General features: G+C 59.7%; 1 protein-coding gene across 10 annotated transcripts in view; it reads left to right on the top strand.

The window, feature by feature from the left end:
- The window catches only part of RAP1GAP (RAP1 GTPase activating protein), a 64,531-nt gene extending 41,402 nt beyond the window's left edge, over window positions 1-23,129 (top strand). For 2 of the 10 annotated variants that reach the window (XR_008956779.1, XR_008956782.1), the window contains 23 exons: window positions 1,230-1,265; window positions 2,276-2,323; window positions 3,286-3,324; window positions 3,809-3,994; window positions 6,309-6,412; window positions 6,693-6,771; window positions 7,125-7,178; window positions 8,250-8,333; window positions 8,564-8,664; window positions 8,797-8,926; window positions 9,985-10,140; window positions 10,598-10,669; window positions 11,329-11,415; window positions 11,855-11,992; window positions 14,059-14,190; window positions 16,034-16,111; window positions 17,082-17,191; window positions 18,166-18,279; window positions 19,691-19,814; window positions 20,805-20,907; window positions 21,225-21,359; window positions 21,630-21,671; window positions 22,097-22,378. Coding sequence is in view for 6 of the 10 variants with exons in the window: in XM_057305365.1 (XP_057161348.1) it covers window positions 1,248-1,265; window positions 2,276-2,323; window positions 3,286-3,324; window positions 3,809-3,994; window positions 6,309-6,412; window positions 6,693-6,771; window positions 7,125-7,178; window positions 8,250-8,333; window positions 8,564-8,664; window positions 8,797-8,926; window positions 9,985-10,140; window positions 10,598-10,669; window positions 11,329-11,415; window positions 11,855-11,992; window positions 14,059-14,190; window positions 16,034-16,111; window positions 17,082-17,191; window positions 18,166-18,279; window positions 19,691-19,814; window positions 20,805-20,907; window positions 21,256-21,359; window positions 21,630-21,638 (2,070 nt within the window). In the remaining 4 variants the exon portion in view is untranslated. Of the gene's footprint in view, window positions 1-1,229; window positions 1,266-2,275; window positions 2,324-3,285; window positions 3,325-3,808; window positions 3,995-6,308; window positions 6,413-6,692; window positions 6,772-7,124; window positions 7,179-8,249; window positions 8,334-8,563; window positions 8,665-8,796; window positions 8,927-9,984; window positions 10,141-10,597; window positions 10,670-11,328; window positions 11,416-11,854; window positions 11,993-14,058; window positions 14,191-16,033; window positions 16,112-17,081; window positions 17,192-18,165; window positions 18,280-19,690; window positions 19,815-20,804; window positions 20,908-21,224 lie in introns of all 10 variants that reach the window. The other 8 variants (XM_057305369.1, XM_048221991.2, XM_057305365.1 and 5 more) reach the window with 7 other exon arrangements.
- Window positions 23,130-26,580: the final 3,451 nt, after the last annotated feature.

The following is a 26,580-nucleotide window of genomic DNA, read 5'->3' as shown; positions in this document are numbered from 1 at the left end:
GTAATGGTGTGTCCCGGCGCACAGACGTGAGAGTGCTTTTGTGGTTTGTGTAGCTTTGTGTTTAATTACTGACGTGCACATCTGCACAGGGGTGGGTTGGCATCTGCGTGTTTGGCTTTGTGGGACATGGACCTGTGTGTGTGTGAGTGGGTGTGCTGTTGTGTGATTTAGGACGCTGACATGTGTATTCGTGTGTTAGCATACGGCTCTGAGGCTCAGAATTGGTGTGTCAGACCCCCTGGGTTTGGAGGGGGGCGGTTTATGTGTGTTTGCTTTCTTTGGTACAGTGAGAGTGTGTTTAAATATTGGTGTACAAGGCTGTGGGTGTTCAAGCAAGAGAGAGAGAGGCAGTACGTGTTTTCTGGTGCACAACCCCATAGCACATGTGTGTGAGCTCAGGCGGTGCCCCACTGGGTGGCAGGAGCCAAATGAGTCGAGGCCTTGGAAGTGCTAGGGGAGGGACACTATCGTGGAGACCTTAGGGGCTTCCCAGGCCCAGCCCCCAGCCCCGCCAACCGGCAAGGATGCCGCCTTCCAGGAAGGCTCGTAGGGAGTTGGCGCTGGAGAGGCCTGAGCTGCCAAGCACAGCTGGCAGATGCCCCGATTAACCCTGCGTGTGCCCTGGCTGGCCTTGGGAGAGGCTGGCTGTAGGGGGAGGGGTAAGGGTAAGGGGATGCGTGTGGACTCACACACAGCTGTTGAGCCAATGGGACATCCCAGGGCTGTCTCCCCAACAGCCCCCCGCCCATACTGCTTGCAGGGGGGTGGGGGTGGGGCCCTCTTCCAGGAGAGGTGGGTGGAAACACAGACCCTCCTGGATCCCAGCTGTCTCCTCTCTGGGGCTGGGACCTGGGATACTTGGCCAATCCTGGCACTGCCAAACTTGCAGTGACATGGGGGACATGTGTCTCTCCCCTAGGGTCACAACCGTCCGTGTCTGAGACAGCAGCCTCCTTACTCTGGGAAGGGGACTGAGTGGGGTGGGCTGCCTGGGGAGGGCTCTGGGCTGACTTCACTGAGCAGTTGGTCAAGCCCTGCGGGTCATCCGCCCGGAGCTCCCTTCTACAATGCCCTCTCCACTCCCTCTTGCTGCTCAGACAGGCCCATGGTGGTTGGTTAGAGTTGGAAGGACCAGGAGGGCAGGGGTGAGTAGAGACTCCTCAGGGGCTTAGCAGGGTCAGCTGGGCCAACCCTGAGGACTGACCTGCCCTCCTCCATCTCTGTTGCAGAACACAGATCTGTTTGAGATGATTGAGAAGATGCAGGTGAGGCTGGCTCTGTTGCCCTTTTTGAGGGGCCGTAGAGGGGACTGGGTGGGGGTGGGGGCCCTTTATGTCTCCAGCTCTACACCTCTCTGATGATGGGCCAGGAGCCCTCAGCAGACTGTTCTGGGAGGAGGTGGTGGCGGTGCATTGTCCTGAGCCCTCAGTCTGGGGGTCCAAGTAGAGGATGGGGACTGGGAGTCTGACCCATGGGCCCAGACCCACTTGTGTCCCCCTGCTCCCATCCCTGTGTAGGTCCCCAGCAGGACTGGGATCGGTGCCTCATCCTACCCCCCCCCCCACATACATACACACACACTCCCACCCCCATGCATTCACACACATTTCCCATCCCCCAAGAGGCATCCCAGACTCCACAGGACCCCAATCTAGAATGGGAGGAGGGACAGATGCCAGGGCGCAGGGCAACCCAAGGCTGTGCCAGGGGCAGGGGGATGTGCCCCACCCCCTCTGCCTGACTCCTGGCCACCTTCCACTCCCAGCCCTAGTCTTCCAGGCCTCTGTCTGGTGCATGGCTGTGTGTTGGGAGGTGGGCAGAGGGGTGGGGCAACTTGAACAAACCTCAGGAGCTTTCCTTCCCATGTCAGTTCACCCTCCAAACCCTTTCTTCTGCCCCTTCCTGTTTCTCTGCCTCTCTCACTTTTTCTGTCTCTACCTCTCCCCTCCTCCTCCTCCTCCTCCTCTCTCGCTCTGTCCCTCTCCTCTCTCTCTCAAAACACATCTTTGTAGATGCAATGGCCTCCACCCCCCACTCACACACTCGCGCGTGCAGGCCACCCCTGCCCCCAGTCCCAGCGGCACACATTTCCCGCACAGAGCCCCCAGCCCTCCCTGCAGAGTCCTGGGTAACCAAGCCAGCCGGCACCCTGCCCCGGGAGTACTCCCACATAGCCGGGCTTTCCCCTCCACAGGGGTGTGAGCCTCTGGTGGGGAGCAGCGCCGGTAGCAGGTGTGGGAGGGGTATAACGGGATGTGTTACCTTCTCTCTGCAGGGAAGCAGGATGGATGAACAACGATGCTCCTTCCCACCACCCCTCAAAGTAGGTCATGCCCCACCCCCCCACCTTCCTGTGGCTGTCTGCCCGTGCTGTCTGCTTCCCAAGCAGCCTTTCCCAAGGGCTTGGGATCTGGAAGGGATGGGGAGACTCCCTCCCCAGGTGCGATCAGCCGTTGCAGGAAAACTCAAACCCAGGACCCAGGAGGCTTCTGCCTGGGAAGGCTGATGGGGAGGGGAGGAGAGGAGGAGAAGGGAGGGGTGGCCTGGTTATCCACCTCCCCCCCCCCCCCCCCCCCCGGCAGACAGGAAGGAGGGGGTGGAAGGAGATGGGAGAAGGCTCCTGTTTAGACTCAGAATTTTCTTGGGGTGGGAGTCGCATCTCCCCTCCAGGTAGGCATATGTTTCTGTGGTTGATTTGGGACCTCGACAATCCAAGACTGGTGGCTGGGCCTGGGAGGCGGGGCGAGGTGGGCCCAGGGCTTCAAGGTGAGGGTTGAAGGGGGAGTTCATGGGCATATGCCTGCTACTTTGTCCAGAGCAGGGGTTCTCAAAGTGTGGTCCTCAGACCAGGAGCATCAGCATTACCTGGGAGCTTGTTAAAATGTAAATTCTTAGGAAAAAAAAAAAAAGAATGTAAATTTTTTGGCCCCACCCAGACCCTGGGAAACTGGGGGTGGGGCACAGCAGTGTGTTTAAGGAGACCTTGAGGCCATTCTGTTGCGCTGAGAACCGCTGGTCCTGAGGTTTCTTCTGGGGAGGCAGTGAACCTTTTTCCCAAGGCAGAAACAGGCCCAGAGGAGGCTGCCAGCACTCAGTGAGCTAAGTTTACCTCAGACTCTGCCTCAAGGGGTCACCCCCAGACAAGCCCTGGGGAGATGACACAGCCCCACCCCCACTCCCAGCCCGGGTGGCTGGCTGAGCGATGGGCATTCTGGGGAGGCTGGAAGTAGGTAAAGGGTGAAGACCCCACCCCAACTGGGTCTCTGCCGTGTTTGTGTTTTGTAGACGGAGGAGGACTACATTCCCTACCCAAGCGTCCACGAGGTAACTGGCTGGTCCCCCTGGGCCCATCCCCGCCCTGAGCCCCAGAGGCGCCCACAGAGGGAGTCTGGATTCTCAGGTCCTCCTCCCTGCCAAGGAGCCTGATCAAAGGCCTTGCTGTGGGCACTAGAGCCTCAGCTTCCAGGCCCAAGTCTTCAGAGCCCCTGTGAACCCTTAGGCTTCTAATCCAAACCTTTCAGCCTCTTGGCCAAGGTCATGCTCCCAACTCGACCTTCCCCCAAGTCCTTATCCTTGGAGACTGGAACGTGGGGTTCCATGTAGCCTGGGTCTGTGCCTGCAGTAGGAAGAGAGGGGCTGGAGCAAGTCTGCTGGAGGGGGTGGATGCAAGCCCTGGGGCCCACGTAGGCTCTGGTTCGTTCCCTGGCACTCCTGAGCCATGGCAGAAGTGGCCCACTCTGAGTTGGGGGGTTGTCCTGGGGCCCTGGTAGGGTGCAGCGCGGTGGCTTTCAGCTGAGTCCTCTTTCAGGTCCTAGGGCGAGAAGGACCTTTCCCCCTCATCCTGCTGCCCCAGTTCGGGGGCTACTGGATCGAGGGCACCAACCACGAAATCACCAGCATCCCGGAGACAGAGCCGCTGCAATCACCCACGGCCAAGGTGAAGCTCGAGTGTAACCCCACAGCCCGCATCTACCGGAAGCACTTTCTTGGCAAGGTGGGTGGCCCACCGGTGATGGGGGCCGGGCCTGGGAGGCAGCCAAATCCGTGGGCTAGGGCTGGGTGATAGTCCCCGAGTCCCGGGTCTCAAAACATTTGTGGTGGATTCATGCATTCATTCAACAAACATTTATTGCAAAAGGCAGTATTATGCCGTAGCGGTTCACAGCAGAGGCTCCTCCACGGCGTCACCCTGGCTCTCTCACTGGCTACATGAGACGCTGGGCAAGTCACTTACCCTCCCTGTGCCTCTGCTTCTTCATCCATAAAAACCGAGATGGTGAGGACACCCACCTCGTGGGGTTACTGCAAAGCTTTAACGAGAACAATGCTTGTAAGGTGTTTAGAATGGTGTCTGGCATTAAGTGAGTGCTCGGTCGAGGTTGGCAAATAGTGAACCAGCTGCGTGCCCAGCCCTGTTCTAGGTGCCAGGTATGCGGCCCAAACAGAACAGACCCAGGCCGTGCCGTCAGGTGAGGGCTGGGAGAACAGTGCGGTGGACGGATGCAAGCCCCTGCCCCATCTCCAGCCCCAGCGCAGGGCTCCTGCCTGGTGACAACCTGTCAGAGTCAGCGGGTGAGACCGTGGGAGCCGGAGGGGAGGTCACATGCTGGGATCGAGTGTGTCAGGTCCCATGCCAGGTGCTCAATCTATACCAGTTTACAGCCCAGGTGGGGAGAGGGGTGTGGGCTCTGGAGTCTCAGGGCCTGGGTGTGCATCTGGACTCTTCCATTTTCTGATGGTGTGACCATTTTTGATGGTGTGACCTTCCTGAGCCTGTTTCCTCATCTGTAAAAACGTGGATCAGAAACGCACGTATAAAGTATAGAGAACGACGCTAGGCACAGAGGGAACACTTCATCAGTGTTAGCTGATAATTACTGATAATCTTCATAATTACTCTGTGAGATCAGGGTCGTCCTAGTTTTTACAGAAGAGGAAACTGAGGCTCCTAGAGGTCAAGTGTCTTGGTCAAGGTCACACAATTACCGAGCTAGGAATTGGACCTAGCTCCGGCTGACGTTCCATGAAGACATGCCGGGAGGGCTCATGCTCCGAACTCAAGGGACTTGAGGACCTCAGTGCAGCCCTCCTTGCCAAGTGCCTGCCACTCCCTGTCTGCACTTGGCACCAAGCATTTGGGGGGTTTCCATCGCTCTGTGCCCAGGCTGGGCTCAGGGGGACTCTTGGCTCCAGGTTGACTCAGACTGTCCTCGAGCTGTGGATTTGTGGGGCACATCTCCTGCCCCTGCCCCTTTCTCCACCTGCCCTCTGAGTGCAGGTGTTCCCGTTTCAACAGGACTTAACTTCCAGGATGACTCCTGGGGCGGGTGTGGCCGGGAGCCAGCCCCACTCCCAGGGCCAGGGCCAGGGCCAGCAGGGGGAGCCAGGGCCAGGCTGGGCTGGCGTATCTTGGCACTCAGGACTTCCCCATCCAGAGGTGCCCGCCCTGGGCTCCTCTCCGGGGGGAACCATTCCTGCCGCAGCCCCCCCTTAGGCCCTCTGCAGGTTTTCTTCCTAGCCCTGTGGCTCGTCCAGGTGAGGAAGGAGGGTGGGAACCTGCCCGGTGAGCTGCCCAGTGTGTTCATGAGATGTTTCACTTCCTGTTTCTCACGGGCCCTGGCTCCAGGGGCCACAGAGCCACAAGCTGAGCAATCAGTCAGAAGATTTTTATTGAGCACCTACTGTGTGCCCAGCCCTGAGAAGGGCAGGGGCTGGGAGATAGGTACGCAGGTACAAATGTGGTCCTGACTTTGATGAGGACCCAGACGGCCCAAGGAACTGCAAACATTCATTGAACACCTACTCTCTGCTAGGCTGTTTAGCTCTTTCAGTCCCTGCCACCATCCCACAAGGTGGTTGGCCTCCCATTTTGCAGAGTGGGAAACTGAGGCACAGAGAGGTGAGGGGACCTTCTTAGGCTACCCACCTGGCAAGTGGCAGAGTGGGGATTTGTTTTAAAGATTTTATTTATTTGAGAGAGAGCGTGTGCGCAAGTGAGCACGGGGGGGGAGGGGCAAAGGGAGAGGGAGAAGCAGACTCTCGGCTGAGCGAGGACCCCAACGGGGGATTCAATCCCAGGACCCCGGGATCATGGCCCGAGCCAAAGGCAGACGCTTGACCAACTGAGCCACCCTGGCGCCCGGCGGAGCGGGGATTTGAATGCAGGTCTATCTGATGTAGAGTCTGCCATTAGCGATGACACCGGCTGCTTGGTGAAGGTCCCCCTCTGGGAGTGAGTTGGCTTTCTGGTCTGGTTTCTGGAAGCCCCAAGCTCAGCTCTCTCTCCCGGCCCCCACCTCCCACCACAGGAGCATTTCAATTACTACTCACTGGACACTGCCCTGGGCCACCTTGTCTTCTCACTCAAGTATGATGTCATCGGGGATCAGGAGCACCTACGGCTGCTGCTCAGGTGAGGGTGCGCTGGGGGGACCCTGGGGCAGCAGGGAGGGCTGAGTTCTTACAGTCTAAAAGCCCATCTCCTTGTACCCGCTCTTCTAATCAAGGCCCAACGAGGGCAGGGATTTGCCTGAGGTTGCTCAGCGAGTTTGCCCCCCAGCCAGGCCAGGCCCCATCATCACCTCTGGTCCTCCCTCCCCCTGGGATGTGTCCCTTCGGGGCTTACTTTGTCCGGAGGGGCTTCCCTCCCTCTCCCGCTGCCTAGCCCCTCAGCGTGGGCTCTCTCCTCCCAGGACCAAGTGCCGGACACACCATGATGTCATCCCCATCTCCTGCCTCACTGAGTTCCCCAATGTGGTCCAGATGGCAAAGGTGAGGCCTGTTTGGGCACCCCAGCTGGGCACAGAGCTGGGTGCAGCTTTGCCTGTGCACATGGTCCTCTTGAGCCCCAGGTCCTAGCCCTGCCTCCGAGGTCCCACCTCCCCTGTGTCCCATGACGCTGCCACACAGCTGTGTGTTCTGGGCTCCTGTTCCTGGCCCGTGTGCTTTTCGATCACTTGAGAGCACCTTTGGATAAGGGGACCCCAGTTCTCTTCACCCCATCCTGAGCAGCAATGAGCCCCCCGTCCTGCTGCAGACTCAGCTACTCCCTCTCCTTCCCGCTGCTGTCCTCCCCAGACGGTGGCCAGGGGGCCCTCCCTTCAGCCCCTCCCTTCTCCCTGCAGCTGGTGTGCGAAGATGTGAACGTGGATCGATTTTACCCTGTGCTCTACCCCAAGGTACAGCTGCATCTGGGCCCCGCGCCCTGGGCCGGGTGGCTAACTAGGGAACTGAGCATTTATGCGGCACCTGTTGTGTGCAGGGTATTCCCCCCAAGTTCTCTCACTCATTCCACATAACAACTGTGCAAAGTCTACGGTTGGCAGAAGAGGAAGCAGAGGCCCAGAATGGCCCTGTGCCTTCTCCGGCGATGCGCTGCAGACGCAGGAGGCCTGCCTGTAACCTTAGTGCCGTCCGCCCTGGAGGCAGGCCTTACTTCCAGGAACTGTCAGTGCCATTTGGGGACCCTCCCAAGGGCAGTCGGGGCTCCTGAGCCAGGGGACTCCACTTGGCCTTGCCTTCGGACCTGAGGGGATTCGGGGAGAGGGAATAACACAGGTGCCTGCACAAATGCTGCCCCACAGACACCAGCTGTGCTCCCAGCTCCAGCGCTGGCTTTGAGGCACTGTGGCCACGTGGCGAAAGGATGGGGGCTTGACCTTAGTGAGTCGGGGTGCTTCCTGGAAGAGGTGGCCCTGAAAGACATGTCAGCCCTTGTGGCTCTGACTGCATTCTGACAAGGCGCGGTAGGTCCCTGAGGGGTGGTGTGGTCCAGGAAGGGGCCTCACAAATCAGATGTTACCTTTCAGGTACAAAAGGGGCAACTGAGGCCCAAGGTAAGGGGAACGCCTCAAGGTTCCACAGCAAGCTGGTGGGACTTGACTCATTCTAGAACGATGCTGTGGGTTTCCAGAGGAGCCAGGGAACAAGTTGGGTCTTACAGAATGGACTCGAGGGGGGACCTGTGGGCAAGACTCAAGAACAGGGAGCTTAAGCTTTGGTTGTGAGTTCAAGTCCCCGCTCCACCACTCGCGAGCGGTTGATCTTAGGCAGGTCACAAGTTCCTTAAGCTCTCTGAACCTTGGTTTCTTCATTTGTAAAATGGGGACAGCAGCAGTGTCTCCCTCACGGGCCTGTGAAGATTAAACGAGGTGACATAAGTAGACCCCACACGGCGCTTAGCACGGAGTTAGAGCAATAAATGGTGGCCTGTCAAAGCGGCCATCTCACCCCTGGTCCTCTGCCCCCAGGCTTCCCGCCTCATCGTCACCTTTGACGAGCACGTTATCAGCAATAACTTCAAGTTCGGAGTCATTTATCAGAAGCTTGGGCAGGTGCGCTCACTTCCTCCTCCCGGCTCCCCCACCGCCTGGCCCAGGATCTGGGGCCTCAGACCTTTGCCGGGCGAGGGCTCCTGCCCAGGGACTGTGCTTCCCAGGAGCTCAGGGTTGGGGGGAGCCCAGAGGTCCTCGTCCTGGCCTGCTCTGGGTGCGAGTGGGGGCTGGGGGGCGGCGGCTACTCAGGAGCGCCAGCTCCGTGACCTCTGCGCTCCCTGTGTCCCCAGACCTCCGAGGAAGAGCTCTTCAGCACCAATGAGGAAAGCCCCGCCTTCGTGGAGTTTCTCGAATTTCTGGGTCAGAAGGTCAAACTGCAGGACTTTAAAGGGTGAGCATTAGGTGGGAAGAGCATCGCTTAATTGGACCCATGCCCTCGGGCAGGGAGGGAGCCCCTGTCCAGGCCCTGTGGAGGCCTGGCTGGGGCTGGAGACTGAGCCGTGGCCTGGGGGGCCTGGGGCAGGTTCCGAGGAGGCCTGGACGTGACCCACGGGCAGACGGGGACCGAGTCTGTGTACTGCAACTTCCGCAACAAGGAGATCATGTTTCACGTGTCCACCAAGCTGCCCTACACAGAAGGGGACGCCCAGCAGGTAGCCTGGGCACCCACCCACCTGCTTCCCCCCGTCCTTCTGTCCCCCCACTTATCTGTCCATTCAGTGTTCACCACACCAGGTTCAGGGGGCCCTGGGATACAGACATGGAAACGATCCATTCCCCCACTCGTGGGCTCTAGTGGGGGCAGGGTGACGTGCTGCGGCGGTAGGGAAAGCCTGTTTCCACATCCATGCAACAGGGATGACACTGGCACTGACCTCGTGGGTGAGCGTACATGAGCGAATGCCCACAGAGCGGCTACAACAGGATCTGGTACATAACAAGGGCTCAACAAATGGGAGTTAGCGTTTTTACAGGGAGGGAGGGGCACTGTGGGGTCACACGGGGCACGTAAACTTGGCAGAGATAGGAGTCAAGAAAAGCTTTTAAGATAAAGTGATTTCTAGGCTGCAGAGGAGCTGGGAGAAGGTGGGGGAATGTTCCAGAGAAAATGGCTTCCACCTTCTGCACAGGGCTGGAGGCGAGGAAGTGCAGGGCATATTCTGGGAGGTGAACACCGAAATTTGTCGACTTGTCCTAAGCTTCCTGCAGGGCTGTCCACCGGACCCCATGCCCCCACCCCAGGGGGATAGATAAAAGGGTAGTGTGAGAAAAATGGAATATTGTGTTTTAGTGTCTTTTAAGTGTCTTCTAAGAGAATCCTGTGTTCATCTCAGCAACATGAATGTATATGCTGAGTGGAAACTCTTTGTTCCGGGGGCGGGGGCATGTTTGGGGTATTGAGACAGAAGGAGGGCTGACAGGTAGAGCCTGGAGCCCAGGAGCCCAGGGTTCGAGTCCTCTAACTCACAGCAGGTCCTTACAAGTCCCTTCTCTCTTGGCCTCCGTTTCCTCATCTGTCACAGGATTCCGAGAAAACTAAAATAATTTTAAGACAAGTTTCTCCTGATATTTTTTGGGGGTGGAAGCGAATCCTCAGACGTGCCCTCTGCGTACCCCAGACCCTCCCACCGTCCTGCGGGCACCTTTCCTTGCCTGCGCCCGGCGAGCCCCTCTCTAGCCAGGTGGTGAAGGCCTGTGGCCCTGTGCTCAGTTGCAGCGGAAGCGGCATATCGGGAACGACATTGTCGCTGTAGTCTTCCAGGACGAGAACACACCCTTTGTGCCTGACATGATTGCATCCAACTTCCTGCATGCCTATGTGGTGGTACAGGCCGAGGGCGGGGGGCCTGACGGCCCGCTCTACAAGGTGGGTGATCACGGAGCCTCCCACGGGTATCAGCCGCAACCCCAGCCCCAGCACCACCCTGAGTCACTGTGAGACCTCCCTGAGCCTCAGTTTTCCCACCTGTAGATAAGGGGACTGTCCAGAGGGCTCTGAGCCCCACTCTTGCTCTGTGGATAGAGGATTCCCATCCTGCCCTCTCTGCCCCCTCCCCAGACTGTCCCTACTCTCCTCCACCCTTTGGCCTCCTTGGCCTTCACTATCCTTCATGACCCCTGAGATCTCCACCACTTCTCACCACTCAAATTCAGGACCAAGGATGGAGGGGCTGAAATCCTGGGGTTCACTCACCCGATCAGCAGTTACGGAAACTTCCCCAGCAAGGGGCAGGCCTGGCACCCAGGAGGGGGCAGGACAGGGATGAATTAGGGGTCTCTGGCTGGGGTGGGGGCTCCACAGGAACTGCTACTCTCCCTTCCAGGTCTCTGTCACTGCTAGAGACGACGTGCCCTTCTTTGGGCCCCCCCTCCCGGACCCCGCTGTGTTCAGGAAGGTGAGGGGCAGTCCCCAGCCACCGTCATGGACAGAGCAAGATGAAATGGGTGGGGGCTGAGGGGGGCACACATTCTGCTGTAAGAGTCCTGAAGCCCCACTGTGTGCCAGGGCCGCTGGGCTCCCCTAACCACGTAGTTGGGGCCTGGTTTTTCCTTCAAACTGATAAAAACTGTGATCTTTACTTACAAAGTCACGGAACAAACTGCACCATTGTTCTAGATTTCTCATAGCAGAGACTCTGTGGCCTTTCCCAACTGCTATTATCTTCTTGACAATCACAGTCTTCTTTCTTCTAAAATGTTTGGGAAGGGGGCACACGTTTCTCTCACCTGTCAGAAGCCACACTTCCAAGCCTTGGCTCCAGACCCCTCTCTTCTCCCCCAGACTGAGGCAGTAGGAGACCCCAGCCAGCCCCGTACATCTGTGAGGTTTGCTCTCCCGAGGGGTGGGCAAGCATGAAGGGCACAGGGGGCCCTCACAGGTACGTAGGCTGGAGAGCTGAGGCCAAGGAGGCGTCCTTCTGGGAGTGAAGAGAACGACCCCAGGGCCCCAGCAGGGCACAGCTCAGGGACTCCAGCCTCTGAGTCACTGGGGCTCAGCCCCTTGCCTCTGTGTTCATCTGAGCCCCTTTCTCCTCTCCACACTGGGGGCTCCCAGGGGCCTGAGTTCCAGGAATTTTTGCTGACAAAGCTGATCAATGCTGAATATGCCTGCTACAAGGCAGAGAAGTTTGCCAAACTGGAGGTGAGGATGGGCTGTTGGGCTGAACCCCTTCCCCCAATCTAGGATTTCAGCCCTGCGCGCCTGGGGAGGGAAATGCCGTATTCAGACTTTGGCCTGAGGGAGAGCTGTCTGGGGTGGGGGCGGATTAACACGTGAGCAGGGCTAGGGTCAGGGGAGAGGAAGTGGGGCACTTCTGGGAATATGTGAGGAATGTCCCAGGAGGCACCCGCAGGTGGGCAGGCTGGCACAGAGGGCACCGTGGGGGAGGGGGAAAACGGGATCAGGACAGGAGGAGCCTTGGGGCCTGCTGGAGCTGCGGAGGGGCCCAGGGGGAGCCAGCGTAGGCTCCGGGGGCCCAGGCCCACTCCCCACTCACTCAGAGAAGGTGGCCAGGATTCTAATTGTGGAACGAGGGTCCGATCACTGGGCTCTCCCGTGATGGCCTCCACCTGGCCCACAGGAGCGGACACGGGCCGCCCTCCTGGAGACGCTCTATGAGGAGCTGCACATCCACAGCCAGTCCATGATGGGCCTGGGCGGCGACGAGGACAAGATGGAGAACGGCGGCGGTGGCGGCGGTTTCTTCGAGTCTTTCAAGGTGAGGGGCTAGGGTCTACCTGGGGCAGAGGGGCCGGGGCCCGTCTGGGGTGGAGTCGTGGGGGTGTGGCCGGAGGCGGGCTCGTACTGGGGGTGGAGTCGGGGCGGGGTTATGGGCAAGGTGTGGGGGTGTGGCCGGAGGCGGGCTCGCATGGGGGGTGGAGTCAAGTAGAGGGCGGAGCTAGGGGTGGAGTCGGGGAGCAGGGAGCCGAGCTAGGAGCTTAGGTGGCAAGTACCTGGGTAGAGTCTGGGTGGTGGCGAGCCTCAGGGAGGACCTAGACTTTAGGGTGGCGCGCTGACTTGGGAGGAGTTAATGGTTGGGGGGGGGGGTGCCTAGGCTTGGGGGTGGAGTCTACTTGGGAGTTCTGCGAAGGTTTGGAGCCTTCTGGGTGGCAACCGGGTGCCTCTGGTGGTGGTTACCAGGTCAGCAGGCAGAGAAGAGAGGAGGAGGTGTTCTCAGAGGGAAAGAAACAGAAGTCTGAGGTGCGGCCTGTGTGACCCTGTGACCTGGCTGTCTCTGGTTTAGCTTACGGTTAAGAGCACTGATGCCCAGTTCTGCCACTTACCAGCTTGAGCATCCTCTGAGCCTCAGTTTCTTTCTTTTTTTTTAAGTTTTATTTATTTAAATAATCCGTGCACTCAACATGGGCTCAGCCTCAAGGCCCGGTGATCAAAAGTCCCAGGCTCTTCCTGCTGAGCCAGCCAGGCACCCCTGAGCCTCGGTTTCTTTGCCTACAGGGTAGGGCAATGGCAGTTTACCGCATACGCTGTGGAGAATTATTTGTGAATGAGTTAGATTAGTGCGACATAAATTCAAAGCAAAATGCAAAACCCTGTCTATCTACCTCAGCGGTTGCTGTCCAAAGTAAGAGGCAGAGGAGGGGGAGTTCCTCCTCGACCCACAGGTCCTAGACTCCCCCAGGCTGCAGGTCCCCAGGCCGTGGCTTCCTTGCCATGTTCTCCTCCACCCACAGGAGGGGACCGGCCCATCCTCCAGGTGCCCCGCTGGGCCTGTTGGACCTCACCCTTAGGGCAGGCAGCAAAGCTGGAGATGTGGGTTTGGAGTGGGTTTGCATAAGGGGATTGGCCCAGCTGTCCAGGCCTGCCCTGGAACTGGGGGTGCCTGGGTGGCACAGCAGTTAAGCGTCTGCCTTCGGCTCAGGGCGTGATCCCGGCGTTATGGGATCGAGCCCCACATCAGGCTCCTCCGCTATGAGCCTGCTTCTTCCTCTCCCACTCCCCCTGCTTGTGTTCCCTCTTTCGCTGGCTGTCTCTATCTCTGTCAAATAAATAAATAAATAAATAAATAAATAAATAAATAAATAAATAAAATCTTGAGACAGGGGCTTGAGGAGAGCCCTGCCTCTGTCCACTGGAGACAGGGAATGGGGTGGAGTGAACGTGGGTCTGGGGTGCCTTGGGGGAGGTGGGGCTCCAGTGGTCCCACATCTCTCATGGGTGCTGGACAGTGGACCTGGATTAAGTCGGAGGCAGCAGAGCCCACAGTTAAGGGCACATGATTTGACATACTGGTTCCAGGCTTGTCTCATATATGTAAAATGGGCATGATAATAGTGCCTACCTCGTAGGGTGGATTGAATGAGTGAACGTAAAGTACCTGGCCCCATAGGAAACATTCAGTACACACTGGCCAAGAAAAGCAAGGAAAAGCGAGAGGAAGGAAAAAAAAGAAAGTAGTAAAGAAAGCCTTACGGGACCCTAAGCGCAAGAAATTGAGGTTTCTGGACGGCTCTCTGTGCACGCTCAGGGTCATGCCCCAGCATCTCCTACAATCCTTGCAACAGCCACATGAGAGTCATAGGAGGCTCAGAGAGGTGCAGTGGCTTGTCCAATGTCACCCAGCAAGTTGGTGGCGGAGCCAAGGCCCAAACTACCCTTAGGCACCATATGGACTTGCCCCTCCTGTGGCCTCACAGACAGGGACTTCCTGGGGTTACCCAGAGTGGTATTGGTGGGGAGGGACCAGATGTCCGGGCTCCTGGGTTTCCCAGGGGAAGGGGGCCTCCTAAAGTCTGTGCCTCCTCCACTCCCACCCCACCTTCACAGCGGGTCATCCGGAGCCGCAGCCAGTCCATGGACGCCATGGGACTAAGCAACAAGAAGCCCAACACCGTGTCCACCAGCCACAGCGGGAGCTTCGCCCCCAACAACCCCGACCTGGCCAAGGCAGCTGGAATAGTGAGTGCCCTCCCCCAACAGGCCTCAGCTCTCCCCCACCTCCGAGGCCTGCCTCCCTCCATTACCCTGCTGTCTGAGTGCCCATCCTGGGTTCTAGACTCAGTCTAGCCATGGCTCTCCATGGGGGCCCAATGTCCAGGCCACGACAGTGGGGTGCTGAGAGCCTGCAGCCCCCTTCCAGCTCCTCAGCCCTTCCTTCCTCCTGGTCCCTTATTCAGGTGACTTTCTGCGGGTCAGCTCTGGGGCTCCCTCTATATGACATTCCTTACTGAGCACCTGCTGTCTATCACATGTTGGGAATTGGGCTGCTTTGCGGGCACCTACTGTCAAGCCTTGAGCTGCTGGGAGCACCTACTGTGTGTCAGGCTGTGGGCACGCACTGTGTGTCAGGACGTGGATTTCTGTGTGAGCGCCTGCTGTGTGCCTGGCCCTGAGATGCTGGTGGGTACCTACTGTGTGTCAGGACTCGGGCTGCTATTTGAGCACCTGCTGTGTCAGGACCCGGTTGCTGTGTGGACGTGTACTGTGTGCGCATCTGCTGTGGGCCTGACCCTGAGTTTCTGTGAGCACCTGCTGTGTGTCAGGTCCTGGGCTGCCGTGTGGGCATCAGCTCTGTAAGTATCCACTGTATGCCCAGCCCTGGGCTCTTGTGTGAGGACCTACCACGTGTCAGGAGATGGACTTCTGAGCACAGGGTATGTGCTAAGCCCTGGAGACCGGGGGATCTTTGCTGCGTGTCAGGAAGCGAGCTGTGGTGGGAGCGTGTTCTCTGTGAGCCCCTTCTTCCGTGTGCCTGGCCCCAGGCTGCTGTGTGAGCACCCACTGTGTGTCGGGGCCTCTGTGGTTATGGCTGCCTGTTGTGTGTTAGGAACTGGGCTTCTGTGTGAGCACCTACTGTGTGACTACTTCCTGTCTGCCAGCCTCTGTGGGATTCTGCTGCTAAGATGGGGGGTGGGGTGCTGGGCACACAGGGTGGATGAGGCCTTCAGCTGTGGGCCCATCTGCTTTCCACCGCCCAGTGACCACCCCTGACACGGCACCCGCCATCTCTCCTCCCCATCCGCCGTCTTTCTTCCATCCATCTGTCCGCCGTCCTTCTGTCCTTTATTGACTGTATGCTGCATGCCAAGCCCTGTGCTCAGTGCTGTGAGGCTGTGTCACATGGCAGGAGGTCCCCCGGCCCCCCAGCCACCCCTGCCCCGTGGTCTGGCCTGGCCCGGGGAACAAGCCGGGGCCTCTGCTGGCCTGCAGTCACCAAGCCCACTGTCACTGGAGAAGCAGGCCCACCCCCTCCCTTCCCGCTGAGTGGCTCAGCCTCCTGTGGGTGCTGTCGAGGGGCCCTGGGGCCGGGCCAGGCCAGCAGCACCCACCATGGCAGTAACCAGACCCATTTCTGTTTTTGTTTTTGTACATCTCTCTCTTCCGCTGTGACTCCTTTTCCTTCTGCGTCTGCATTTTCCCTGATCTACCTTCCCTTTCTCTCCCCGCTGCCCCACCCCCACCGACACCTGTCTCTTCCCTCCTCCCGCCCCCGCCCGCACTGTTCTCTCCCTGCTTTCTCCTCCCGACCTCCCTGTTCTTCTGGCTCTGTCTGTCTGTGTTTCTCTCCGTGATCTCGTGTGTGTTCCCCCATCTGTGTCTGTCCGTGTCACTGTCTCCTCCGTCCGCTGTGCCGCCCCTTCCTGGCTGTGTCTGTCAACCCCTTGACTCACTGTTGGCTTGGTTTCTCTTTGTCCGTCTGTCCTTCCCCCCTTTCCCTGTCTTACCCCTCCCACTGCCTCCATCTCTCTCTGTCTCTCTCTGTGTCTGTCTCTCTCTGCCCTTGCCCTCTGCTGCTTGCCAGTCATTGCTTATTCCTGGGAAAAGCGCGAGTAGATTCGGACGCCGGGGCAGTGCCATAGGCATAGGAACGGTGGAAGAGGTTGTCGTCCACGGGGCCGCCGGCTCTGGAGGCTGCCTGCACGTGCTGTTCTCTGCTCGCTCTCAGGACGGAGGCCATATTGGGGACGTTGCCCCCCCCTTCCCCCTGGGCCCGGCCCGGGGCTGTGCAGGGTGGAGTGCCAGCAGCTAGGATGGCACTCGGCACCTGCTTTGGGGCCTGGTACCTGCGCCAGAGCTGGTGCCCCCCGCCGCCAGGGGCTTCTGGCCCTGCCCTGGCCCTTGGGACCCTGGGCGAGTCCCTGCCAGGATCTGGTACCCAAAGACCCTATGCCCAGCTGCACGTCCCCCAATATCGCTAGTTCTGCATGGAACGCCATCCCTCTCCTGATTCCCGACCCCCCGCCCCGCCCCGCACCATGAACCGGCCTGGGGGTTCCTGCCTCTCCATGCCTCCCTGGGGCCCACCTTCCTGCCTCCCCAGAGAAGCTGGGGCCTGCTTCTGGGGCCTGGGGCCTCCCATCCTACTGTGTTTAATAAACCAGGGGAGGGAGGGTATCTTTCAATGCTGGGCCAGAATCTCCCCCAGCTAGTTTGGAGGTTCCAAGGTGGGGCGGGGGCTTGCATTGCAATCTCCACTCTTTCCCCATGACCCTGAGCCTCCAGGTCCCATGACAACATGGGGGCAGAGAGCTGGGAGCCATTCTGAGGTCTCGGCCTCTTCCCATCCCTGCCCAGAGTGGCTGCCCAGCCCCCTCGGGTTCCTGCCCTTCCCCTGGACTAAGATTCCAGGCCCCATGCTGCTGTGTGATTTTGGGGGCCCTTGCCCTCCCCAGGCCTGTTTCCCTATCTGTGAACTTGGAGGGCTGTCCCTGGAGATGGACATTTCTCTCCTCCTTTCTTGTTCCATTGTCTCTGCTTCAGGGCCTGGGGCAGCAGGGCCCCAGGTGGCATGTGGGGGACAGTGGCTCTCTCAGGGCAGGTGGGCACTGAGTTGGGGCCTTTCCCTGCAGTCACTGATCGTCCCTGGAAAGAGCCCCACGAGGAAGAAGTCGGGCCCATTTGGCTCACGCCGTAGCAGTGCCATCGGTATTGAGAATATCCAGGAGGTGCAAGAGAAAAGGTGGGTGGGCAGGTCCCCTGTCTCCTCCAGCCCCTTTCCTGGCCCCCGTGCAGGGGCAGAGTGAAGCAGGCAGGAGGGAGTGTCCGCTCTTCTGCTTCCTGTCCCTCTCGGGGCAGCTGTACAGTCAGGCGCCTGCTGCGTGCCAGGCACCAGGGCCAGCTTGTCACCTACCGTGAGGGGCGTTCATGTCAGTGGTTCTGCTGGCTGCGCAGGGGGTCACACCTTCCATGTCAAGATGCAGTAGGTGAGAGAGCGCAGGGGCCTGCCCAGGTCACGCAGCCAGTGAGGCGGAGCTGGGATGGACGGCCTGGTCTGCGGGGTCTGCAGGGGTGCATCTGTGTGGGCAGGGCGCAGGCAGCATGCCACAGTAGCTGCAGGACAGCCCCTGGGAAACAGGGCATAGTTTCTAAATGTGAATCCTGTCTCTGCCACACTGGGGCTGTGTGACCCTGGAAGTGTCACGATACCTCTCTGAGCTCCACCGTCCCAATCTGGAAAATGAGGCTAAGAACACAGCCAACAACACGGGCTGCTGTAGAGGTGCGGTGCGGGGCGCGTGATGCAGGGCAGGCGCACTGAGTCCTTGGGAGTGGAGGCGGTACCATCTTCATGGCCACGAGAGCCCGTAATCCTATGAAGCCTGGCTTCAGAGCTTGGCTTTGCCATGGACATAGCTGTGCACCCCTGGGCAGATTCCTTCCCATTCTGGACCCCAGTTTCCTTACCCATGACAAGCATCAGGAGGGGAGGACTTGAGGAGTGTCCCGTCTTCTGTAGGCGCTCCAGCACGGCCTGCTTCTTTCCTTGGCCAGGCCAGCCAGGTTGCTGCAGGGACAGCTCTGGGGTTGGCCCCTGAGGATAGAGGGTATGGGGACGAGGCAGGAGGCACCCGGGACCTCACCACCTGGGCCTCGGTCTACCCTCGATGCCAGGCCCAGTGCTGAATCCCCCCGCTGCCCCCGTGTGCCCCGCAGGGAGAGTCCCCCCGCCGGCCAGAAGACCCCAGACAGCGGGCACGCCTCACAGGAGCCCAAGTCGGAGAACTCATCCACTCAGAGCTCCCCAGAGATGCCCACGACCAAGAACAGGTTGGGGTTCGGGGCACGCCGAGCCAGGGGGCTTGGACTCACCCTTTCCAGTCCCTGCGTTGGCCTGGGGCTGCCCGGGAGCGTTGGCAGGGCCAACGCTGGCAGTCCAGAGGAGCGTGACCTGATGAGCTGTTTCTAGATGGTGACACAAGAGAACAATGAAGCAGGGGATGGAATGGGGACTTACTGGGGGGGGGGGAGGGGATAGTTGGTGCTCTGGAAAGACATCTAGAAACGGGGGAGGCTTAAGCTGAGAGCTGAGTGAGGAACCAGCCCTGCCAAGACTGGCATGGCAGAGGGAAGAGGGCTCTAGGCGAAAAACAGCAAGTGCAAAGGCCCTGAGGCATGCCTGAAAGACAGAAAGAAGAGTGGCGCAGTTGGAGCTGAGTGAGGGGCTGGGCCCAGGCAGACAGTTGTGCTGGGTGTTGCCGGGAATGAGGTCAGGGAGGCACGCGGGGGTTAGATCCCGGCTCCGGAAGCCCTATGAGAACTTCACATTTTACCCTCAGTGGGGCCAGGGAGGAGCCTTTGGGATTTTAGTTAAGAGGAGTGATGTTTCAAACCTGACTGTGGTTGCCACATGAAGAGGTGGGCTGGGGAAGAATGGAAGTAGGGGGAGGCCCTCCAGTGCTGGGGCTCAGCCCCCTCCGGGCTGGCTCTGGGAGTGTCTAGACTCCCAGGCTGTGCTCTCCTGAAGAGTCAGGCAGGTGAACAGAGAAGAAGACACGGACGACAGGGACAGGGAGAGACAGGGCTCGCAGACCCAGAGTGGGGAGATCCATTCCCACCCTGAGAGGAGGAATTGAGGAGGAGACCCTTGGCTGAGTTTTGAAAGATGAATTTGCTTTTTGGGATTTGAGGGAAGGGGTGAGACTCCAGGAGACACAAAGTCCCGAGCTTGGAACAAAACTGAGAGGGTCGAGAGTAGACTGGAGTTGGAAGGCCTGGGTCCAAACCCCTGTTCTCCCACCTTTGGCTGGGTGACCTTGGGCTATGCGCCCACTCTCTCTGAGCCTCGGTGTTTCCTCATCTGTAAGATGGGTCTATGAATGATAACAATGAGGTAACTCTGCTAAAAGCACTTGAAACAGTGCCTGGCACAGAGCAAACACACTGGACCCTAGTTTTTCTGTTAATAGTTACTGTTATTACTGAATACCTCGCCAAGGGAATTAGACTTTACTGGGGTGATGGGGAACCACCAGGTGGTTTTACTCAGGGGAGGGGTGTGCTCAGATCCGTGAATTCGGAAGGACAGTGGTGGGGGGAGGCTCGAGGCCTGGGCAGCTGTCATGGGGGCCACAGAGGTGCCTGGGTGGCTGCAGGCTGGGCCTCCCAGGGCAAGGAAGCGGGGTGTGGCCCAGGAGGTGCCCAGAGCAGACGCAGGCTGACAGGGTGCTGTCTGTGGCAGAGCGGAGACGGCGACCCAGAGAGCAGAAGTGCTGAAGGACTTCTCCCGCTCCTCGTCCAGTGCCAGCAGCTTCGCCAGCGTGGTGGAGGAGACCGAGGGTGTGGACGCGGATGACACAGGCCTGGTGAGAGGCCCAGGGAGCTGTGCTGCTCTCCAGCGGCCTGCAGGGCGGCTCTTTGGTGCCTGTAGATACTCCGGGCAGAAGCAGGAGCCTGGATGTGGCTGAGATGAGATCAGGGGACCCAGCCCAAAGGAGTCATGCAGACTAACCCCCCCTTACTCTGAAGACTTCCATGGCTCCCCAGTGTCGTCCCCAGAGAGCCCCATCTCTGAGGGCTCCATTGAAGATCCAGTCCCTCCCCAGCTTCATCTCTTCCCACCTTAGCCATTCCGTGCTCTTTTGCAGCCCCCCCCCCCCAGCATACCAGGCTTACCCCACCTCTGGGCCTTGCACTTGCCGTCTCCTCAGTCTGGAACACTCTCCCTGCCTCCTCTTTCCCGCTTTGTCTGACTGACTCCTACTTATTCTTCTCGACTCAGCCTCACATCACCTCCTCCTAAAAGCCTTCCCTGATTTTCTAGTCCTAGGGTAGGTTGGGAGCCCCCCTCTTCATGCTCTCACAGACCCCTGGGGCTTTGCCCTTAGCACCCTTATGTCATTCTGCATTCAACAAAGCTTTAGCGGCCCCCTCTTCCTTGCCAGGCCCAGTCCCAGGTGCTACAGTTGCAGCAGGGAACCGTGTGGACCAAGGCCCTGCCCAATGGGGCTCAGAGTCTAGGATTTTAAGAGTCTCTTCACAGGCTGTTTTGCCTCCTAGACCTCACTGTCTGAGGGCAGGGATCCCGCCTGCTTTCTCGCACTGGCTTGGCCCAGGATAACACCAGTGAATGTTGGCTGAAGGAATGAATGGGAGTGTGTGGTGTTTGCCTCCCACTCTGTCGTCCTGTGGTCTCCCTGGGGTAGACATTGCTGGGCCCCCTTCCTCTTCACAGGGGCGCGAGGGTGAGGGGTTGTGGGTTGCAACAAGCAGAGGAGGCTGGGAGACGGGAGGGGAGCCCAGCCAGTGCGTGGATGAGGGCTAACCTCCCTCTTTCTCTCTTCCCCCATCCCCAGGAGAGCGTCTCATCCTCAGGGACACCCCACAAACGGGACTCCTTCATCTACAGCACGTGGCTGGAGGATAGTGTCAGCACCACGAGTGGGGGCAGCTCCCCAGGTACCAGGCCACAGGCAGCTTCCCCTTCCAAGCCCCTTTTGCAGCAGGAGGGGGACAGGGATGGGCACAGAGGGCGGAGACTACTTCTCATGCCCCAGGTGGTGGGTGTGTGATGGGCCTGCCCCTAACAGAGGAGACAGTGGGTGGGATGATTGCGGGCTGATGGCTTCTGGAATGGTCTTGGTGGATGATGGAGGAGGGGTAAAGAAGGGAGGTAAGGGAGGGGTTCCCCAAGGGAGGGACTTGGCACGGGCGCGCAGCCCTGGTGCCCACCGGCCATCCATGCGTCCATCTCCCTGGTGCCTCCCCGCGGCCAGTGAGGTGGCTCCCTCCTGCCCCCCTCCCCAGGCCCCTCACGGTCACCCCATCCCGATGCCGGCAAGCCGGGGGACCCTGCGTGTCCCGAGATCAAGATCCAGCTGGAAGCGTCTGAGCAGCACAGCCCGCAGCTGGTACGTGCCGCCACAGGGCGCTGGCTGGGCCCCTGCGGCCAGCCTAGAAGCTGCCCTGTGGGAACGCTCCCCCACGAGGCAGTCGGCCCTGGGGGAAAGGGGACAGGTGTCCAAGGGGACCGGGGGTGGGCGCCGGGACCAAGAGGTCCCCCGAGCCAGGAGGGGCTGGGTTCATCTGGCCTGGGCACAACCCGTGTCTTCTGCTTGTCTGTGTCTCCTGCCCTGTGTCTTCATCTGTCCTCTCACCTGCGTCGCCGGCACTCTGTGCAGGGCTGTTAGCCAGGCTCCCGCTCTGAAGGTGAAACTGAGCAGGTCAGACCCAGTCCCCGGCTCTTGTTTGGTGGGGAGAGGGCAGGAGTGGGCAGGAAGGGGGGGTGGCTCCTCCCTGTCCCTCTGCCAGTCTCCCCGGGGCTGAGAGCGATGTGTACCTGGATTCAAACCTCTGCCACTCGGATGCTGGGTAGGACTCGGGGAGGGCGCTGGCTCCTCTCTGAGACTCCGTTTCCTTCTCTGTGCAGCGGGGCCAATCCACGCTGCCTTGGCCCACGAACTGCGGGCAGGAGTTGTTGGGAGCCTGCAAGGCGCTTGGGAATTGCGGGGAGGGAGGGGCCTGCTGGGAGAAGATTCCCAGTGGGACCAAAAGACCCAGAGAGAGCCCGGGACTGCAGGGGCGGCCCCTCCCCCTCCCACTTCCGTCTCCCTGCCTCGTGGTGTGTTCACCTCCCTCTCCCCTGCAGACAAGGCCGCAGAAGCACAAGGTGAAGATGCTATCGCAAGTCCAGGTGGATAGGACCTCTGCCCCCAAGGCCAGCACCCGCCTGTGGGCTGCCCCCGCCCCCACCTCGGCCACCCGGCTGGGCTGTCTCTGCGGGGCGGAGCCATCCAGACCTGGGAGGGGGAAGCTGCTGGCATCATCCCCACTCCCGAGGCTGGGGCAGGCCGTGGTCAGTTGAAGCAGAACGCCAGGCCTGGCTTGCCCCCACTCCGGGCCCTTCATCACACCGGGGTGCCCCTCTCGACTCATGGGGAGCAAGATGGGAGGGGAGGATCGAGATATCTCAGTGCGCACAGAGCCGACCGTGGAGGCAGTGGGATGTGAGAAGAGCACTGGGCTGGGAGTCCTGAGTCCTGGCTTCCAATTTGGGTTCTGCTGTGTGACTTTGGGCAAGTTGCTGTCCCTCTCTGGGCACCTCTGCTGCAAATGGACAAGATTATTTCAGAGGTCATTGAAGACTGTGATTCCATGCACCTGCCCCAGAATGGGGGGTTATCCTCCTAGGGCCCCCCCCCATCGCCCTACCTTGCTTCTTGGGTTCCCTGGGACCCCAGGTGGGCTGAGGGGCTGGGAGCTGGCTATGCCCGTTGCCCCTCCTGGACCCTCAAGCTCTACCACAGATCTGCCGATGCCCTGTCCACTGCCTCCACCTGACAGACAAGTGACCCCCCTTAGGGGAAGGGGGACCTCCCTGGCTTCTCAGCCAGCACCCAGCTTAACCCCTGCCATCCCATGCTCTGGGCACTCTAGGTCGAGGGGTCTCAGCTGGCCTAAAGTTGTGGGCTTCGCCTTTGCGCCCCCCGCCCAGCTCCCACGGAGGGGGCAGCCAGGCACAGCTGCTGTGAGCCCACATCCTTGTGTGTGTCTGTCCACACTTTTTAGGCACCACGCCAAAGGCCAGCCTTCCGGCCCCAACACCCATTTTTGAAGCCCCCTGTGGCTGTGTGTATGTCAGTAACAGTTGTACAAAATAAATTCTATTTATCGCTATTGTACCCCGGGTTGGGCCTGGCTTGGTGTGAACCCTGCCTGGACCGACTCCAGACAGACCTCAGTGATACCGAGGTACCAGCCTGTCTGTCCCCCTCACCCCACCCTTCAGAGCTGCTGTTAGGCTCCAGGGGTACCTCCACGGCCAAACCACAGGTTCTGTGACCACCAGGGTGCTTCCTTCCCATCGTGCTGCCCTGCCCCCCACTCTGTTCCCCGTCTGCAAGGGGGGGGGGAGTCCGGGGGGGGGGCGTGTCCTGGTGCCATCTCGTACTAGCTGAGCGGCCTTGAGAAACTTGAGCCATGATTTCCACTTTTGTGAAATGGGAGCAGTAGTATCTCTCCCAAAGGCTTGTGATGGGGGTTCCTCGAGCTGGTGTATATCAAACACCTGGCCCATGGTCTGGCACACAGTGGGAGCTCTGTGATTGCCTTCCCGCCCTCCTTTCTGTTGCTCAATGAAGCCCAATAATTTTCTTAATATGGCCACCAGGGGGCGCCAAGGGATAGCTTACCAGGACTGACCGGACCAGGAAAGGGGCTCACGGTGCTGGACAGTTACAATTAAAGATACTGAGTGACGGGGGTGTGCACAGACCGGGGGGCCCAGCCTGCGTGAGAGAGTCATGGAGAAGACTCCGCAGCAGGGGTGCCCAAGCATCCTGGAAAGGCCGAGGAAATTCCCTGGGGCAGGGAGCGGCAGGTGCAAGTGTGTGGAGGAGAGTGTCTGGAATTGGGAAGATAGCAAACAGGATTTGTTTTTGTTTTTTGTTTTGTTTTTTTCAAGATTGTATTTATTTATTTAGTGCACACGAGCAGGGGTGGGGAGGGGGCAGAGGGCGAGGAGAGAGGGAATCCCAAGGAGACTCTGTGCTGAGCACAAAGCCGGACATGGGGCTCCATCTCACAATCCTGAGATCATGACCTGAGCCTAAATCAAGAGGCAGGCATTCAACTGACTGAGCCACCCAGGGGCCCCGCAAACAGTTCTGAGTGATGGGAAGGTGACAGGGTAGAGATGAGGCCAGGGCCATGTGGCCTTGAATGCCAGACCAAGGGGCCAGGGGTCTGTGCTCAGGGCAGCAGGGAGCCATGGAGGATTTGAAACCCGGATTGCTATAGACAGAAGCTGGGTTGCTGGTGGAGACCAGCTGGGCAGTGCCAGGCAGGTAAGGGAGGGTCAAGGAGACAGTCTTTGGAGACAGAGGGCAGGAGGACAGTGGGCAGGCCTGGAAGGACTAGGGGGCATGAGCGTCTGGGTGAAGGGCCTGATGGGATGTGGGGCTGCGGGAGGGGGGCATCCAGCCTGGGTACTGGGTGAGGGGGTCCCCTCTGAGGTAGGAGTGCAGGACGAAGAGTAACTTGGGGTGGGCACATGCCTTGGCCTTCCCGACAGCTTTGCGGCGTCCCCACTACCTACCACAACCCCCACACCCTCCCCAGGACAGTGGTGAGCGCACCCCCCAGGGGCTGCCATGCTTTTCCTGACAGTGGCGCTAGGATGTCTGGGGCCACCCAGGGGCTGTGACTCACACTCAATCCCTAACCACACCCACCCGGTTTGGCTCCAGTCTCCGTGGGTCCCCTACCAACCGCACCCCCTCCCCTGCACAGCCTCACCCCAGTCGTCTAGCCCAAACTCCCCCTCCCATCTTCTTCTCAGTCTCTTGCCCTGTCTCCTCCCATCCCACCAGCGAAGGGCCGAAGGGCCGGCAGCCACAGTTCAGCACCAAGGTCAAGAGCTTAGCTGAGTGCCTTTACCTCCTCTCTCTGTGACTTGAGGCACGTGATTTTGGCTCTCTGGGCCTCAGTTTCCTCATCTGCACAGTGGGAGTGCTAATAGTTCTGACTTGGGTCCCTTGACATGAGGATTCAGGGGTGCAGCCCCAGCACGTGGTGTGCCCTAAAAACAGTGTGCCTTTTGGGGGGCAGAGGCAATGATGAAACAGGGACCATAGCCATAAGCCGCCTCAGAGGACATGGGGTCGGCTCTCTGTGCGGAAGATAGAGTAGCTGGGGCCGGCCTGACGCTGCTGTCCAGACCTGGGGAGAGTGTGATTGCCAGTGGCTCCCTTGAGCCTCAGCTCCCCGGCTTTGCTGGGACTGCACGGGATTGAGCAATGCACCTGTGCGCTTCCCCACGAGCTCCGCAGCTGAGCTGGAGCGCTGGGGTCGCAGACACGCAACCTTCCCTTGCCTCTCGGCCTGCATGGTCCGTGCCAGACCCCCTCTGTGGCCAGGGCAGGCCTCTGGGCTGAGTGTCAGGCGGGGCCCCACCCATCCCCAAGGTGGGGCCGGGGGAGGCTGAGGATGAATCCAGCCTCCGGGATCAAAGTGTCCAACGCTGTTTCTCTTGTGCCCGCGCCAGCTCCGTGCTCACTCTGGGTTCTGAGGTGGGGAGGGCGGGCCAGGACACTGACCCGAGGCTGGAATTAGGGCTTGGGTGGGGGGCACCGGGCTCCGGGAAGCCGTGGACTCTACTTAGAAATAACTCTGGTGTGGAAATGGCAGCCAGAGGTTCCTCCAGACGCAGGAGGCAAGAGGTCTCCTGTGGACGGACTTGGGCTCCTGACGGAGCTGACACCCGTCTCCCCTGCATCCGAGCTGTTATCTGTCTCTCCAGGGCTCAGCTTCATTGCCTATCAAAGGAGGACAAAGCCTCACCTATCGCTGTGAAGAGGCTGTCATGGCTTCTAAGGTGCCTGGCATAAGACCCGTGCCCACAAGGAGGGGTCCTCCCCTGTCCCGTAGCAGCTGGGGTGCCCATGGCCATCCATGGCTAACCCCGAGGTGACTTTGCCAAAGAGACGGCCACAGGACCAGGCCTGCCCAGTGCCAGGGGACTGGGACCTGGACGTTCTCTACTGCTTAGGCCACAGGGGGTACTTAGCCAGGGACCCTGGAATGTAGAGGTCCCTCCCTCACTCCCTGTACCCGCCCTGCCAAGGGGACAGCCAGGGACGGAGCCTCCTGAAATAACCAGATCTGGTTAGTGAGGCTAATTTTAAAAGCCACTCTGGCTGCCCCATAGGCCCTTCTGGGAAGCCATGAATGTCCCTGTGTTGCCCCTGGGAAGCAGGGTGAGGGGAGAGCAGCAGGGGCTGGGGATGGCCTCCCACCCCTGACTGTTAGGGCGGGAGACCCCGAGCTGCCTCTCACTGCCTGCCTATCCAGGACCCAGAGTCCCAAGTCCAATGTTGGGGTTCAGGGGCCCCAGCCTCTACCCCGATCCACTCAGGAAAAACCCTGGTGGGCTCTCAGGACCCTCCAGCCCCTGAGCTGGTTTCCATGAAGCAGTGCTGGGCAGGGGGCCTTAGGCTCTCTGGCTCTGTCTCAGCTCTCTCCCACTGTCTCCATTGTTCACGCTCCATGTCCCTTTCTCTCTGGATCTCTGCCTCTGTCTCTGACACTCGAGGTCCCTCTTTGCGGGGGCGGCTCTGTCCCCCTCTCTCTGGG

The sequence above is a fragment of the Ursus arctos genome, unplaced genomic scaffold (genome assembly GCF_023065955.2).
Source record: "Ursus arctos isolate Adak ecotype North America unplaced genomic scaffold, UrsArc2.0 scaffold_32, whole genome shotgun sequence".
Classification (NCBI taxonomy): Eukaryota; Metazoa; Chordata; class Mammalia; order Carnivora; family Ursidae; genus Ursus; species Ursus arctos.
Note: the sequence above shows the minus strand (reverse complement) of the source record. Positions and strands in the feature narration are given on the sequence as shown.